We start from the raw sequence: 18,680 nt of genomic DNA, 5'->3' as shown, positions 1-18,680 counted from the left end.
TAACTTTGAACCGCCGATGCGACATGAATGATTTGATGTAGTTGAAGAATTTGGGTCCAACTTTCCATGATTTCAAGAGTCTTAAGATAACATGAAGACCAACTCTGTCAAATGCTTTTTCGAAATCAATTGAGAGAATTGTTATGTGATTTCGTTCGTCGATGCACCCTCTACCCCGCTTGAAACCAACTTGTTGCTTTGTTATCAGGTTCTTGGGCTCAAAAAACCAAGATAATCTAGATGCCATAATCTTTTCTAATACCTTAGAGAGGCAAGATAAAAGAGAAATTGGGCGATAATCTGATGCGATGGAGACATTTTTTGACTTTGGAATTGGAACAACTGTTGCCAGTTTCCACATGTAGGGTATATGGCCAGTCATAAATACCGTATTATATAGGTCCAGTAATTTCTTTTTACTAGACTTAGACATAGCACTGATCATTTGGTATGAGATGCGGTCTAGACCAGGTGTCTTCCCCTTCAAATTGGAGAGACAACTTCCAAGTTCTGAGGTAGATACGCAATTATCCAGGAACGTGGCACATCTATCGATATTATTTGAAAGAGATATTGGAGTCCTTTTATTTTCGATGAAAGCACTGGAGAAGTTGCTATCAGAGGAGTATTCGCACCACACTTTTCCAAAGTAATTAGAAATCTCATCTGCGTCAGTTAAAGTTCCATTGGGAGTGCAGATGGCAGAAATTTCGTTCAGGTTTGAAGTCCCATTAAGTCTGTAGATTTTGTTCCAGACAACTTTCATTGATGTATTTCTGTGAATTCGTCTCGAGAAAAGTTCGAAACTAAGTGCCTTTGATTTCCGTAATTCCTTCTTAAATAGAGCATTGGCCTTTTTGTATAATAACAAGTGATTCTGATCAGGACATCTCTTAAAGCGGTGCCATAGATCCATTTTATTTTTCCTCAAAAACGAAAGCGTGTTGTTGTACGGAGAATAAATTGTAGAGTTCTTGGTGAGAAAACGATTGCGAAGGTGGAATATAGAGCGAAAGCACTGTAAATTTTATATTTAACATTATTTGTATCGCTACGGCTTGTATATTTGAGCTTAAATTTATGCGCTTGTGAGGTATACTTGATTTTATAAAAACACCTACTCCTTGTTTGGAATATGAATTTTGATCAGCATTCGTGAAGTATCCAGTATATGATTTGGGTGGAATAGGATTAAAACAATGGGTTTCTTGAAGTGATAAAAAGGTTGGATTAAAATCACCTATGAGTGTACGGAGTTCATCAAAATTATTAATAAGTCCCTTATTGTTCCATTGTAGAATTTTAAAAACTTTATTTAATTGTAATGACATGTAAGCAGAGTGGAGGGAGAGTTAAGTTGACATGTCAGCGTCTCCGTCGAGAAGGTCGCTATAGGAATTTTTCGCGAATAATTTATTCTTACCAGCAGACTAATCTGTACTTAGGTGATTTGGTACATTTGAACGAGTTAGCGCACGTGAATAATTTGAAATTGAAGGTTGATTAATGGATGAAAGAATGGATTCATTACCACTTGTGATTTGTTGAGTAAAGTTGAGAGCTGGAGGTTCTGGAGAATTTGGTATATTAGATTTTAGCATATGTGTTGTTGTTTTAATTTTTTCAATATTTGGTTGTTTTGATTTTTTCAATATTATCTTTGGCGGGTGATGTAACTGGTTTCGCAATATAATTTTTGGTTAACGGTGGAACAGGTTTTTCATTGGAAGCAGTTGGAGTTAAAGTCTTACTAGGCTCGATTTGCGAGGCAACAGCAGCATAGGTATTACTTTTGCCAATTCCATGGGCTACAGATGGATTTCTTTCCCGGTATGTGCGTCGCGTTTCGCCCATGCTACAGTAATTTTCTGTTTTGATTTTTAATATTTCACGCATCTGTACAAAACGTGGGCATTGTTTGTCTAACGCTGAGTGTTGATCATTGCAATTTATGCAGAAACTACGGGTATAGCTTCCAGCATCTTTTTGCCGTATGACCCAGGCATTGGCAATTTTTACACCTCATAGGATTTGCGATGTATAGTTCTACTTTACATTTATACCACGCCACATCAACCGTTCGCGGTAATCGACAGCGATCAAATGTTAAAATAATCCTTCCTGTAGAAGAGCGTGTTTTTCCGTCATCATTCAGTTTGGTGAATTTATATACTTCAGTCACTCCTTGATTGCCCCTTTCGCGGACAATTTCATCTTCCGGCACATGTTTTAAGCAAGGGGCATAAATTACGCCTCGAACGAAGTTTCTCATGTAGTTTAGCTGAAATAGCACATAGATTAGCTAAAGATTTGGCCTTTATGAGCTTTTCGGTTGCGCGCGGGTTCCCAGCGAGGACCAGTAAATTCCCATCGCGTAGAATGATGGAGTCGATGTATGTTGTAATGCTATCTAGAGCTTTTCTTATAGCAAAAGGGCTAATTTGGGAAATTGTTATTCTAGCATCGGTTGAAGAAATAACAATATATTTTTTATCAATAGGGGTTATATCACTAATTGGCAATACCGGAAAATCCGAATTTTTACTTTTTTTTCTTTGGGGGGATGTATCACTTAATAGATGAAATCTATTCGAGTTTTTATCTGGCGGCCCCGGGGCCATTATGCCTTATTGTTGTCTATTGTTTATTATTTGTGAAATAACCACTCACTTGAAAAGGTTTGGGAAACTACTGAATAAAATGTCAGATGTTTTTAATTTTTTTTTTCTTTTTTTTTTTTAATGTATTTAAAGGAAAACACGTACGGAATTCGCGATGAACATTTTTCGCAATAAACACACAAAAAATTCAATAAATTTTAATAAGTTTGAAAACTTTTAAAAACGTATAACGCAATAAAGAAATTAAATAGAAGAATAAATTGCAAAAATTTGGGTACGTGTTGAGTAGGCACTTGGTCAGCCATAGCAGTAAGACAGTTGTTAAGCAATAAGTTGATATTAAGTTTTGTACAATTCGCTCATACAAGTCGTAACTGAGGTTGTGACAGCAGCCAGCCTCAGTTAAGCATACGTATAAGTAGAATACCTCCAAACACAGAACATGTTGGCAATGGGACAACTTAGTGAGACTCCAGTTATAAAAGAGCAGCACATCGCACAGAATCGTTCAGTTTGGTGTCATAGCCGTCTAAGGTAAGTGCCCACGGACAATTTGACAAATTGACCATTATGAAGAGTTTTTTTTGTTGACTTTACGGATAGGAGATGTGCTGGTTCAGCTTAATCGCCATCCCTGAAGGACTTGTAGGACTACTGACTTACGGATAGGGAATGTGCTGGTTCAGCTTAATCGCCATCCTTGAAGGACTGAAGAACATCCTTTTTCTTTTGTACGTACATACGAATGACCCACCGGAGACGAACCATCGGCCCAGGGAGCCAAGGCAGCTATGACACTGGCAACGTTTCCGCTTTTCTTGTAGTGTTTCGCGATAGTTAAAAGGAAAAAAAAGTAATAATAAATATAAATAAATTTCGTACCACGTGGAAGTCACACCAGAAGTCGGGTCACCTCGCTGGTTCCTTTTCCTAGCCAGACTCTACAGAAGGCTGCACCCCGCTTAATACACAATAAAGGAAATTTTAAAACCATCCCCCCGAAGGACCAGAATATTTCATTCCAAATAAATTTTCTTGCAACGAACCCCGGATTGACTGAGTTCCACCCCGGTTAAGAAGAGTCGTTACACTGTTTAATGACATTTTACATAGTTTCGATCCGGAATTTCGCTGTTTTAACAAAGTGTTTACAACTGTTTAAGACTGTTTACGACTGTTTAAGACTGTTGAATGACATTTTATATACCTTCGATCCGGAATTTCGATATTTTAACAAAGTGTTTACAACTGTTTACAACTTTTTACGACTGTTTTTTTTTTTTTTGGATATGTTGAACAGAGATGGACTAAGCCAATAGATTTGTGGCTTATATGTCCAGTTTAAGACTGTTTAAGACTGTTTAATGACATTTTATATATTTTCGATCCGGAAGTTCGCTATTTTAACAAAGTGTTTAAGAATGTTTAAGACTGTTTAATGACATTTTATACAGTTTCGATCCGGAACTTCGCTATTTCAACAAAGTGTTTACAACTGTATACAACTGTTCAAGATTGTTTAAGACTGCTTACGACTGTTTTATGACATTTTATATACTTTCGAGCCGGAATTTCACTATTTTAACAAAGTGTTTACAACTGTTTACAACTGTTTAAGACTGTTTAAGACTGTTTAATGACATTTTATATACTTTCAATCCGGAATTTCGCTATTTTAACAAAGGGTTTACAACTGTTTAAGACTGTTTAAGACGCTGACTATGGTATTATTATGCATATTTCTTTCTCTTTTTGTGTTATATATTATTAAATGAATGCGTATTAAGAATAATTTCTTTTAGTTATTAATCAGTTACAGCAAAAACAAATAATTAAAAAAATAAAGAAAAAAGATGAAGGTACACAATGTTAATAAACAACAATAAACAATGAATGCCTTTGGGTAGTGAACGAGTGTCACATTTAATCAGCCCGAAAAAGAATTAATCTTTTCACAATGAATTTTCATCATCTGCTCTACATTTTTTTATTTACTATTAATTTGCAAGTGTTCTTAGTAATCAAGTAATTGAGGTTTCTTTTTACATCATTTGTTAATTGAAGAGGCCGTTAAGAAAGAGAAAGCACGGAAGAAGAAATGCAGTTTGACTTCTTTCTTTTGGAAAATGTTGACCCGTCAGTTGTAGTTTGGATAAGGGGGAATGGGATTTTTAGTTAACAAAATCCTGCAATACAAATTGTTTTATTTAATTTTCTATTATTATTGAAATGATGTACCGATTACATGAAAACAGATCACTTGATGATCACGCATAGCTCGCCCACAATCGCCCATATGTAACTTCATCATGAATCCGAAAGGCACGCTGCTAGACTAACTTGCCGCTCAATCTTTATAAATTGCGAAATAATAGATGCGATTACAAACTTTTAAAATGTCAGAAAGTGAAGATCGATCTCTGCGAAAGAAAGATCTTTGCGAAAGAAAGATCTCTGCGAAAGAAAGATCTCTGCGAAAGAAAGAAAAGGCTATTAAGCTTCGGGTCACTTACAATGAAAGATTCTTCCCGGCAAAGCTTAAGTCTTCACATATTTCTTAAGCTTAACCAATCAGATGTAAATGTGTGAAATTAAAACAACAACATTTTTTTTGATCCCCCCCATCGTTGCATTCTTCTTCATCCCTTCGTGAGCGTGTAGTGTTTCATTTTCTCTAACTATTTATTGTACGAGAAATCTAAAGAGCACATAAAATTGTCGAAATTGCAAGAAATTTTGAAATCTGATCAAAAGCACGTATACAATGGAGGTAGAGTATAATTCCAACGTAATGATCACTATTTTAAGTGTCTGTTTAGCAAAACTGTAAAAATAATAAGAAGCCATATTCGTTTTGTGATGAATCTTCGATTGCCTTCTCTTTAAGCAAATGCAAACATAAATAGACAGTGTCTCGCTGGTTATGAAAAATCGAAAAGTAGTCGTTTATAAGTATTTTTAATAAAGTGCACAAGTTAACAGAGGAGAGACAGAAGACAAGGAAAACATTGGAATATTTTTGTGAATAATACACACTTACTGCAACAAAAATATTTTAAAGTTTTCGCATTTTAAAGTTTCAAGTGTTCAGTTATTGTGGACATTTTTCATAGATTACCTCCTCTTTTAAGTTTAAACCGTTGTTTCGCGAATTTCAATTATTGATAATGGTTGGATGTATGGGCGAACCGACGCATAGAGAAAAGGAGGCCAAGCCGGTTTAGCCCCTCTTACTAAAAAAAGAATTTTTGTTTTTTCCGAGTGTTACAACCCAAGCGATAAGTTTAGTGCACATTAGAACGGATGATATCAGAGCCCAAAAGGATTGTTATATATGGTTAGGTTTTTAAATTGATTTTGTTATTGGCACATCGATCTTAATGTTAAAACTTGAAGGCAGGACGCCGGTAATTGTTAAACGTTATGTTATTTGCTAAAACTTTTAAGTGATGTCGTTATGTAATGAGAACGCGCCTCAATGTTTTAATATTTCGTTGTTGTAATATTTGTTTTTCAACCTCGTTGGCCAATAAGCTATGGTAAATAAAAACTTTTTTTCAGCAAATGTTTTAAAATAGGACAATGAAAGCTTTTCCTTCACGAGCAACCATTACTGTTTACAGCCTATTCTATCTACATCTATTTATCACTATTTATAAATGAAAACAAGATTTTTTTTTATTATTTTTGTGATTTTCTATCAAATTTGGTATTCCGTGGCCCCAGTCGCAATAAAACTTATCAATATCAAATCGTTTTTACAAGACAAAATGTTGTTGGCATACCCATGACGGTGCTCAGAATACGCTTCTTAGTCTAGAGAATCTGAATTTCCTATAGAGTATAGTATTATGACTTTTAAAGGCAAACCAATATACTACCATTCTCGAAAACTTGTGAGACGGAAAATAAACTTCGAAAAGCTTTGAATTTTAATAGCCATCGATAGCTATCGATCGCATGATTGAATGAAGATAAAGAAAAAGATCGCAACTATAAATATTTCCAAGACATCATCGTTCTAACTTCATATTCATTGTAAGGGATACCGTCCTGCATTGCAATTTTTTGGCGCTTTTTGTACGGGCCTTGCAACACCCAAACATCAAACTGCTTGACTATAAAGAGACTCTTAATGGTTCGAGCAAGGCCTGCTTCTACCCACGTTAGTCTATACTGTTCGTTGCTGGAATTGGCAGAAACTAGGAAAAGTTAGAATGCTTCTCGTGTAAGTTTATCGCCTTTTACGAGGACATTTTTTATTGGTCATATCCGCATCCCTAAAAGACTTTAAATACAATTTCTTTGCGAAATCATTACATTTGAAAATTAACGGTCTTTCTCCAGAATTTTTTCAATCTGCCCGAAAACTATCGCTTGAATTTCACGTATATTAAAGTTCTGATTAAGAATCGCTTTTGGCAAAACCACTCAAACTCATTATCGAATTTGATAAGATGCTATGAAATCTAAGACAGTCTAGCCGATCGAACGTTTTTTTACAATATGTCTTCCTTTTTTTCTATGTATATTTTGCCAGGCACTCAGGGCAGGCCTCCTCTATGCCTAGGCGTTGCGGTTGTCAGGTTGGCCCAACATTTTGTGTTCAGTTCAGTAACACAAATTTGGAAACTGGCTCAATCCTTTCAACTTCTCTGCACACGCACTGTGTCTTAACACGCAATCGAAATTTTTTAGATGTATTCATAGATAACTTGAAGTAAACTGAATATTGAACTAGGTAAAAAAGTTTACTAAACTCGCCTTAAAGCTTCGTGCAAAAATATTTCAATTCTGCTGATCGAAACCCACGATTACGATTACTTAAATATATATTTTTGCTCTTTTTTCCGTCCACATATCTTTAAGATGGGCGCGTGGAGCGCGACTTAACTGTCGCCGTTAGTTTTTTGATTATCGAGTATAGCGAATTATAATTTATGCACTTTTTGGACAGCGTATAAAATATTAAATCAATTCAATCTAAGCCGATTACATTCTACGCAATAATGTCAATAATTCGATAAACGTTTATCTTCTGAAGTCAAGCTATTGCCGTTACTTGCCTAGAGAAATACTAGACGACGATTTCTCTAATTTATTTAAAGCCGACGTATTTGCTTTGGGTATAACTTTGTTTGAAGCTGCCGGAGAACGGACTTTGGTTAAAAGCGGTCCCGAATGGCATGATTTAAGAGATGGTAATATTACATATATAACTTCGTTAAGTAAAGAATTCAATGACGTCCTTAAGACCACGACATATCCAGATCCGAAACAAAGAAACATGCAAATTTATATCGAAATCGTTCGGAATAGAGAGAGCTCTATTGTTACCCGTCAAATACCACGTGTAGATGTAATGTTTGCCCGGAAAAGAACAGCTGACCAACAAAAAAAAAGAGATTATTCAAAGCACTTATTCGCATTTCATTCACACTTGATACAACACGTCATCTTTGCAAACGGCAGCTGGATAATTTTTGTGTTTACCGGTGTTAGTGAAAATAAGGAAAAAAGAAAAAAAAAAAAAGAAGAGATTTTAAATATTTGAAAAAAGGAAAAGAGGTTTAATAAAGTATTAAAATAAGAAGAAGAAAAGGAGGGAAGGAAGAGGAATCTCTCGTGAGAGAAAAATTAAGAAGCAATACATATATTCAATTTTTTGTTTTTTTGTTGTGATTTTTTCTTTTTTTTGTGTTCCCCGTGATAACAACAACAAAATCGGTTCCTTCGAAATCTTCTCTCAGTTCACCCACTAATCCTTCTCTCTAGTCACCCCCCAAGCCGTCTGGAACAAGTCTTCGGCGTCCGATAATTTCAAACAACTATTTGCGGTTTTCAGAACTTGAAAGATTAATTCTCGCGATTCAAGAAAGTATCCGTCCGGTGATCCCTCACAATCTTATTAAAGAATTTGAAGAAAAAATGTCTGTCTGTGCTATTTCTTGCCCCGTTCGAGCATCCAGTACTGCGAGGAAATCCGCTGGGGTTCTTTCTCAAGTTTCAACATGATATCCTTTTTACAATATAATATTCAAAGTATCTGACGTAACCTATCTTTTCTAGATTTTTACTTAAACTCAAACAAGATTGATTTTGTATCTTAAGTGAAGTTTTTCTGAAATATGAAAATTGTTTCGAAGCTAAGGTTTCGAATTATGCCTCTGCCACCAAATGCCGAAATGATGGCTATGGTGGTGTTAGTATATTAGTTAAGAAAGGTGTCAATTTCAGACGTATTCCCTATAACTCTGCCGTTGACATCATCATCATCAAAACCATCAACCTGAAATCGAATCTTTTCATAGCCTCATGCTACTTTCCAGTCTCGATGTACAAACCTTTCGTGATGAGATTCAGAGATTATGCGACTTTCTTGGCGGTGAACAAAATGTGATTCTAGCTGGAGATTTCAATGCAAAACACCGCCTGTATGGCGATCAAGTCTCTACCAACAAAGGCAAAATCCTTGTAAATGCCATCAATTCCAGCAGTTTCAGTGTCTTAAATAACGGCAATACTACCTTTCACTGTAACCGGAGCGGTCGCACGGCGAGCAGTGTCTTGGATCTAACTTTCTCGAACTCAACTATTTTATCTTTCAACTGGAACACGTCCAATGTTTCCATTGGCAAAAGTCAGCACTCCCCCATTATATTCCACAGTTGTAACGTCAAGAAAATAGAAAATTTCATTTCACGCAACTTTCTTATGGACCGTTTGTCTAAAGTTGATCTTCCTTCTGATTAAACATCAATTCAAAGTGCCTTTCAGTCTGTGATCATGTCTGCTAGAATCAACTTTCCTGACATTGAGTCCTTCTCACCTAAACCTTGGTGGAACGCTTCCCTGTCAACACTTTTCCGCAAATACCAAGCTTGTAACGGCCGCGAACAAATCTTGGGTAGAGTGTCTGTCGGTCTGTGTCAACCGCAAGTATCGCAATAACGGCATGCCGTTAGGCAAAATCGTGTGCTTTTGTGGTACCGTTAATAAATCGCATGATCTTGCGGGATATAATTGTTTTGTTCTCCTCTTCTTTTCCCTTTCATTAAGATAGGCAAAATCATGTGATTTTGCGGTATTCCTTTTTTTTGCTTTTACAAGAACAGGCAAAATCGTGTGATTTTGCGGTATTCCCTTTTTCAAGAATAAGCAAGATCGCATGATCTTACGGGATTTTGCTTGCTTTTGCGAGAGCAGCGGCAAGCCGCTATAGAGAGCAACAGAAAGAAGAAGAGAAGAATTGAGCAGGGATGAGAAGTCTGTCTGTGTTTTGTTTCGAAGATAGAGGGGACAATTACTTGGCCTCTGCTGAGGTGCGGACGTGTCCGCGAGCTTGGTCTAAAAGCGGATAAATAAAACTATTTTTAAAATTGAGCCTTCAAGTGCAAAGAAAGAAAAAAAAAGGGACAAAAGACTAACAGCAACTAATGTGAGAGATCTTTTTAAAGTTCGCGTGTAAAGAAGGTAGAATAGCGCTTAAAGCTTACAGTTTTTCAAAATAATGTCTAAAAATAATGGAAAAAGAAGTTATTAACTAGATCTTTATTAAAGAAATACAAGTCGGCAGGGATAAAGTAATTGTTAAACGTTAAAAAAAGGGGTTTGCTTGCATCGAGTAAAGAAATGTGAAGAAATCATCATTACTGCTATTTTCGATAAATTTCCATGTGTGAAATATAAAAATGCATGTACGAATTAGTGTATACAAATTATGTAAAGAAATTGTGTATTTGATAGAAACAAATAATAAGTAAAATAACAAAGAAAATATTTAAGAAAAACCCATATACTAGGAGGCACATAAAGAGAAGTGTGTGTAGAAAAAAATATTTTTTTCAACAAAGCAATGACTGAAAGAGAAAAAAAATCTAATAAAAGCCACTCACACATGAATATCTGAATTCATTTGCAGAAACGACCCTCATATCAAAAAGAATAAAAGAAAAGCTCAAAAGCTATTAAAATTTTTGAAGAGTGATTGACAAATGTCTCCTAACTGAAGCAAGTCGTGAAAGAGAAACCAAAGCATAAGTGGATAAAGTTACCGTTTCTCTTCGTCTCGCGGTCACCAAGCAAAGCGCATAGCATTCGTGTGTGAATATATTAATTTTAAACGTCATTGACGCTTTTGCGAAATAATAAACATTAAAGAGAATGTAAATAAGATAAAATTATAAAAATTTTGTATCAAATATACTTCTTATTACAATAGCCTTTGCGAAATAATATACATTAAGAAAAAGTTGTTAATGTTGAAATATTTAAAAAGAAGAGAATTTACAAAAAAAGTGGTTACAATACCGAAGAAATAAAAACCAGAAATTTGATGTAAATAAATTAGAAATTATATCTCACCAAATGGAGTGGTTTTTTTTTTAAAGTAAAGAAGAAAAAATTAAATAATTAGAACGAAACGAACACAATCGGCCATAACAACGATAACAGCAACGGCAGCAGTAATATGACGTACATCATTGATCGTCAATGAAATACATAGTAAAATTCATTGAACAAACGCTTTAAATTACGCAAAAAAAAGGAGGAGGCAACACAACGAAGTAAAGAGGAAAAGGGGGGAATAAGAGAGCGAGAGTGTAAGAAGAAGGAACCAGATGATGTAAGCAGCTACCACCGCAGACACTAGCAACATACAGATTCACGGTCAGGTATTTTAATGCATTTATTTCCTTTTTGTTCTTTTTCTTGTCCCCTAGTTACGGAGGAGCCCCGATGTGTGGCTGAGGTCAGGTGAGGGAGTGTGCATGTGATGGCACCGTAGGGAGGACGTCGGACGGTTACAGACGGAATCACGGTGGACAGACGGACGATAGGCAACCGACGAGACTTTTTGTATTCTTTGTCATGAGGCTCAGAGAGCCAAACCCCGTTAACAAATACGCTCTACCGGCAACAAAGGGGCTAGTACCGTGACAAGCTGCAAGAAAAAAAATGAGTAAATATGCCAATCGAGCCAACTAGATTGAATATATGAAAACACTGAAAGAATGGAGGTCTGCAGTTAGAAAGGCGAAAAGGACACATACAGCCATCGCTATTAAAGAGTTATGTAGTAACGTCAACCCACGTGCCTTCTGGAATTTTATCAATGGTCATCGACATTCTAGTCGAAAATTAAGCGGTTGTGCTGTATGGAATGACCGTGATGATAAAAAATACTAAGATATGTTCAAGAGCTACATTCCAATTGTCAATGCTATTACAATGCCTTCAATTCCTTTTAGTAGTATCAGTAACACACCCTTTTCATTGCATGAGCTAATGTATGTTTTACATTCCAGAAAGAGAGCTACTGCTGCAGCTTGTGATGGAATCAAGTATGACATGCTCAGAGCACTGTCTGGAGGAAGCTTTAGCATGCTTTTGCGTGCAATTAACATCTGCTGGTCAACCAACTTTATATCCTCTGATTTGCGTTGCATCAAAATAGTTCCCATTCCCAAGCCAGGTAAAGACTTAAATGATTTAAGTAGCTTCAGACCAATTTCACTAATATCTGTATTCATAAAGACCATCAACCTCATGGTTAAGGAGAGACTAACTGCTTTCCTGAAAACTAAGAACATTATTCCAGCTCGTTCTTACGCCTATCAAAAACGCAAATCTACAATCGTGTGTTTTAACGAACTAACTTTTCTCATAGCTAGCTTAAAAAAAGCAGGGAAAATGGTTGTCATGTTCTCCCTGGACATCAGCAAAGCCTATGACTGTGTCAACTTGATTAAGCTTTGTAGAATTCTCTTAAACTTTTCGATTCCTCTTCAAATGCGGCTGTGGATACTTAATTTTTTATCCAAGCGGTTGGTGATGGGTACTGAAAAAGTTGACATATGTAGCGGTGTCCCACAAGTGTTTAAGCCCCATATTCTTCAATCTATACACAGCTTCTTTACATGATCTTCAAGATGACCAAACGCGTATTTTTCAATGTGCAGATGATTTCGTAATTGTATCTGCGGACTCATCTTTTTCAGCCGCTGTCAATAATTTCTCGATAAAAGCCAATTTTTTTTTCGATGCATGCGTTGATCTCAAAAACATCACCAAAGTCATGACTAACAATCAATCAGGCTTGCCTACTAAAAACGCTCTGACTGTATACAAATCTATAGTCAAGTCCAAAATTGAATTTGCACATTCCACATGTTGCAATTTCCCAAAATATATTGAGAAACGTAAACAAAAATTTAAAAATCGAATGTTAAAACGTACTGGACTGACTCCCTCAACTCCTCAACATATTCTCAATGTCATATCTGGTGAGTAGCCCGTTTCCCAAGGTGCTCTTTTTTGCATTGCCAAAAAGTTCATTAAGATCAAGCTGATGAATCCTTCCTTTTTTTAGGAAGTTATATCTCTCAGTGACACTGTCTCTTGCAGCTACACTTTTTGCTATCAAAGAGTTCGTCATAATATAGATTCAATTCCTCCCTGGAATTTCACAACCAACCAAAAGGTTCCTTTTTGTTACAAAAACGACTACGATATATATGCCACTGACGGTTCCGTCGGACATAATGTATCTGTCTTCTCGGTCGTGAAACATCTATCTGAAACAATACATCGAGTCAAAGTGAAAGAGGAACTTTCCTCTACTTTTATTGAGTTGCTCGCCATTCGACATGCTATCAAGGTTGCTATCACCGATGGTATCAGACGTTTTGTTATTTTTTCCGACAGCAGGTCAGCTCTACTTCTAACAAATAAAAGAGATGCAGAAAATCAATATGTGTTTGATATTCATAAGATGTTGCATGGATCTCAAGTGGATGATTGTCATCTCGTTTGGGTACCTGGTCACTGCGGCTTTTTTTAAAATGTAAAAGCCGACTTTCATGCAGGGAGAGCTCGTGTTGATGGGACAATTTTGTCCATCAAATACACTCCCAATGAAGCAATACGGGCAATTTGCAACCACATCCTTCAAGAGCTAAACGATGAATTTTAAAAAATCGCGCTCGTTAAATCCAATCGTCTTTTCTATAAAATAAATCCCAAATTTCAATTCAAACCCTTTTCTATGGCTTCTTTTAATTCCTGGGAAATCAAAATTCTTTATAGACTCATGAGTGGTCATACCTATGACAAAGTTTATTTAAAAATGATTCGCGCTATACCATGTGATGTTTGTGAAGTTTGCAATGTTGTTGAGTATGCTGAGCATCTAATCTTCAGATGTCACAGGCTCGATGGCATTAGAGATTCCTTTAGCTTATTCAAGTTATATGGCTGTCTCCTCGATCTCTTTGCAGCAAAAAATGTACGTCATCTCGGGGAACTAACTTACTTTATTAGAAAAGCCAATTAATCCTTTTAGAATTGTTCTTTTTCCTCTTTTTTCCTTTTTTCTTTTTTTTTTTTGCGTTCAATCATTTTCAATTACCATAACATTCCTTTTCGTTTTCAGTCAAAGTTTGCAACACTGTCTGACTTTCAAGAACTCAACAAGCACATTTACACACACACACACCCAATTACATCTAACATGCTCACTTCAGTTATTACGGCCGCTCTTTTTTTTTTGTTACGTTTTATACATAATCGTGACTAAAAATTACAACAATTTATTATCTGGACATATAAGCCACAAATCTATTGGCTTAGTCCATCTCTGTTCAACATACCAAGAAAAAAAAAATTCAAAGCACTTTTCGTTGAATATTGTTTTATTTAGTAATATCGAGAAAATTTTCAGAGTGATATCATCCTGCGCTCTAATAATTAAAATAACATAGAAAATATTAAGAAAAAGTGTAAAAAAAGAATTTGCAAGAAGGTGGATAATTTCTTTGATATTAAGTTTGCACACAAAATGTCACGTAAAAAGTGGACCACATTGGAAAAGCCACCGTTATCTAGCCTCGTATTAGACGTTGTTGAAAGTATGGGTTTTGAATTAATGACACCTGTTCAGGTAATCTTAATACATACAGTGAATTGTGGTATTAAAGGAAATTTTTACATTTCTAATCAAAGGCTGCTGCTATATTGTCACTTTTGTCACGCAAAGATGTTTCTGCAAAGGCTGTAACTGGATCAAGAAACACATTAGCGTTTTTAGTACCTCTATTGGAAATGTTAAGTCGCAGGTCTAATGAATCGCCGTGGACTCCTAAAGAAATTGGCGCTATAATTATCTCACCCACAAGAGAATTGGCTTCACAAATCTCGGAGGCATGGCAAGTCTTTTTGACCCATGAGCAGTTAAAGCATTTACGTCAAAAACTTATAGTAAGCGGAAGCAGCATTGAAGAGGGTACAAAATCTGTACAGAACGAGGGACCAACCATATCAACCAATCAGCATATTTACTATAAAGATTTAAATTGGTTGGATCGTTTAATCGTATTTTAAAAGAAGGTAAAAAATCATTGCAATTGAATGGTTTTACTGCTATTGTTCCTAGCAGATTTGGCAATGCGACTTGCTGGCGTGTGACCTTTTGATATCCTCAAAGCAATTAAAAAAAATCGGCAATATACACCAAGCAACTTTAATCCCTATTTGTGGATCATATCAATGCCCGGAATGGGGAAAATTTTGCAGAAATCGCCGAGCTCTAAGCAATCATCAGGTGTTAAAAGCATACTTTGGTCCTTCAGAGACAGCTGCAACGTGTTGATGCAAGATGTCAAGTGGATTGTAAGCCTTAGTCTTTTAACAGGTGCTTAATATTCCATACTTACTGAATTATTTATACCTACTTTTTACTAAAATTATGCAGAAACTTAAACGTATGGTAGACGTATTAGATGCTTTTAATATTGAAATCGCAGGTTTTCGCTATACGGAACAAATACCTTGAAGGATTCAATGTGGAGCGTGCTTTTCACCGCCGCAATGTTATTATTAAAAAAACGAATTGTAATACATTGTTTTTATATTTTGATATTATTTGATATTTATAATAAAATAACTTGTTAAACAAATACAATCTGTGGAATCTTAAACATTCGAAAATATTCGATAACTTTTTGATACATGCAACAAAGGCCCTTAGATATTATTGATTTATTGATTATTCTAGAAATAAGGGACAATTTTCTAGGAAATTGTTGGTCAACTTTGTGTAAATTATAAATCATACGCATTGAAATCTATATATGAAAAGTCAGGCTAGATTTTTTGAGGTCAAAGAGACTGTTTAATAAGATTTTATATGCTTTCGATCTGGAATTTCGCTATTTTAACAAAGTGTTTACAAGTGTTTAAGACTGTTTAATAAGATTTCATATGCTTTCGATCTGGAATTTCGCTATTTTTTCAAAGTGTTTACAAGTGTTTGTGGTAGCGAATATTGACTTCTTTAAATCAAATGGATCATCCGTTGCCGGCAGGACGCACCGACTAAATTTGCTTGGTTTCATCATGATTATGCTGCTAAAAACGAAAAACTGCAGGGAGTCTATTGATAAGAACATGCATTCACACTGAAGTAATTCAAATTTAGCATAAAAATGTTGATATGTAACCAACTTATATTCTAATTTTTCTTTACAGATTAAAAAAGTCCATCGTCGCACTTTGGGAAATGGAAAATCGTGCCTCAAAAAAACCCAGTAAAGGTAATTCAAGTTTAGCATAAAAATGTTGATACGTTACTAACTTATATTCGAATTTTTCTTTGCAGATGAACAAGAAACGATATGCCGTCGCCAATCTTCCATAAACCACCAAGGCTCACTATACGTCAAGATAAGTCGTATATACCTTTTGCTGTAATTGTGTATAATAAATTCATTTCTTTTTATTTCATTTCAGTTTTAAAAAAAATAAAAACATCCGCACCATTGCTTCAGTACAATATAAGACTGCCGTACGCCAAATGGTAAATTCGCGATCAGCTTAACATATAAAATTTTGTAACTACATTATTTTTCTTTTGCAGGTGAAGATGTTAATAACAGCCGCCATAATACTTTTTATTTATTTATTATATTTATAGTTTTTATGTATTTACGTATTATGCACGTATCTTACGTATAAATGAGGATTTTATTTATATATCGTTATTATTGTAAATATTATTGTAGTTTTTAATTATTTTGTAAATATTATTGTAAATATTATTGTAGTTTTTAATTAGGTTTATAATGGTGTAGGCCTAACGGGGAGTCAACAATTAAAATAATTGGCGACGCGCCCACACGGTATCTCTAATGTGGTGCGGGAAGCCGTGAGATATTTTCCTTTTGTTTATATTTTTCAGCAGCTGTTCTAGAGGAATTGTTTACTATCTTTTTCCTAACAAGCATTTGTTTTTGGAGAAATGCGAACTTGGCAGCACGACATCAGCAAAACATGTTTATCTTTTCATTGTTGTACCACATTTATGTTGTGAAGAAGTTGATAAACTTTTTGCGAATATATAAGCCACATACGTCTGGGCTCATTCTATATCTCAAAAACAAAAGTTAATCCCAGATCACTGATTATTTTCATTTAAAATAAAGTGGACAACCAGCAATGTAAAAAATCCAAATTATATTGAAAATTCTCAAAACAAAAGTTAATCCCAGGTCACTGATTATTTTCATTTAAAATAAAGTGGACAACCAGCAATGTAAAAAATCCAAATTATACTGAAAATCATGAGTTTTACGTGGGTACACAAACAAGTTCTTTAAGTCATCTTTTTATCGGCTTGCAGTTTGGAGGAAAGGTCAATGGCAAAATTTGTCGAACCAAGCCTTTGAGTTGCCGTTAAGGTTTTAAACGGGTCATCTATAAGGGCTCTATCAATTAAAGAGCCCTCCTTAAGGATTGTTTTTCTGGCTTTGTGCATTGTACACCATCTTTCGGGAGCAATTCAAAATGGTCACAACCTCCCATAAAATTGCCAGTTTTAATAGAAAGATTGCAAGATTCTAACCTGGATTTTAGATTTAGTTTTTCATGAAGCGCATGTCAATATCTAATACATTTTTTTTATGCTTTCCTCAGATTAAAGTGATTTTGACGGAACATGCGAAACATTTCTTAGATTTGGCTAGCATGCCGCAGAGTGCAGAATATTGGATGATGAGATGGAATGAAAAGCCTGGAATAAACGTGGTGATCCAGTAGTGCATATTGAGTTAGGAAAATGAGTCGATTTATTAGTGATTGCACCGCTCAGTGCGAATTCTTTGGCAAAAATATCAATCTTGGACATATAAGCCACAAATCTATTGGCTTAGTCCATCTCCGTTCAACATTCCAAAAAAAAAAAAATATCAATCAATGGTTTGTAAACTTTTTCATTCAATTCATTTCATGTAATATCTTTCTTGTAATATCTTATTTAATACCATTTCAGGGATTATGCGATAATCTTCTTATGTGTATGGTACGCGCTTGGGATTTGAAAAAACCGCTTTTATTTTGCCCTGCTATGAGTACACGCATGCATGGTCATCCAATTACAACGGACCAAATTAATAAACTTGCAGCTACCAAGAAATACCAAGTATAGCAAAGACTCGAATATATGATGATACTCACCGAACGAAAACACATGGTGGATCATGGATTTCCTGAATTTTAGAATTTAATAGCTTTATTATACATTTAAAATACTTTATTAATATATATAAAAGAATTATTATTCTTTTTAATGGTTTCCTGATTGTTTCCGATTCTTTTTCCTTGACGCTTGGGGGAAATAAAATAAAACTAGCGATAAGAATCTATCTGAACGAATTATTCTTATTATGAAAAATAAACAAAACTCTTTTACAACAATTGAAAGCAAGTTCGCCTCCCGATTGTCTACATGAAACTAAACATCTGGCCAAAAAAAAATTAAAATAAAATAATACACATTGCAAACAGTATTGCCAGCGCTATTATTTTATGATAATGTAACGAGCCTTCTTGGCCGGGGTAGAACTCAGCCACTCCAAGGCTCCTTCCAAGATAATTTATAAGAAAAGTCTTGAATCTTCGAGGGTGTTCTTAAGTTGCTTTTATTTGTATACGAGGTGAACAGCGATTTGTAGAGGGTTGGAAAGGAACCAGCGAGGTGACCCGACGAACGGTTTGACGCACACG

The 18,680-nt window shown here is 35.3% G+C and overlaps 1 protein-coding gene and 1 long non-coding RNA gene across 4 annotated transcripts; both read left to right on the top strand.

Moving 5' to 3' along the window:
- Nucleotides 1–14,250: 14,250 nt before the first annotated feature.
- On the top strand, nucleotides 14,251–16,296 carry LOC119640452 (probable ATP-dependent RNA helicase DDX55 homolog). 3 transcript variants are annotated; one of them, XR_005247670.1, is made up of 3 exons: nucleotides 14,251–14,562; nucleotides 14,625–15,312; nucleotides 15,373–16,296. XR_005247670.1 is itself a non-coding variant. In XM_038038517.1 (3 exons), the coding sequence occupies exons 1-2, from the start codon at nucleotides 14,461–14,463 to the stop codon at nucleotides 15,000–15,002; spliced, it is 480 nt and encodes a 159-aa protein (XP_037894445.1). In that variant the 5' UTR covers nucleotides 14,251–14,460; the 3' UTR covers nucleotides 15,003–15,008; nucleotides 15,058–16,296. The 3 variants fall into 3 exon arrangements, 2 of the variants coding, with proteins under 2 accessions (XP_037894445.1, XP_037894444.1); XM_038038517.1 differs by having other exon boundaries at nucleotides 14,625–15,008; nucleotides 15,058–16,296; XM_038038516.1 differs by having other exon boundaries at nucleotides 14,625–16,296.
- Nucleotides 16,297–17,593: 1,297 nt separating this feature from the next.
- Nucleotides 17,594–18,377, top strand: LOC119640454. The gene is made up of 2 exons (XR_005247671.1): nucleotides 17,594–17,873; nucleotides 17,947–18,377. It is a non-coding gene; the product is annotated as an uncharacterized LOC119640454 (long non-coding RNA).
- The last annotated feature ends 303 nt before the right edge of the window (nucleotides 18,378–18,680 follow it).

Source organism: Glossina fuscipes, unplaced genomic scaffold (assembly GCF_014805625.2).
Source record: "Glossina fuscipes isolate IAEA_lab_2018 unplaced genomic scaffold, Yale_Gfus_2 121, whole genome shotgun sequence".
In the NCBI taxonomy this organism is placed as follows: Eukaryota; Metazoa; Arthropoda; class Insecta; order Diptera; family Glossinidae; genus Glossina; species Glossina fuscipes.
Note: the sequence above shows the minus strand (reverse complement) of the source record. Positions and strands in the feature narration are given on the sequence as shown.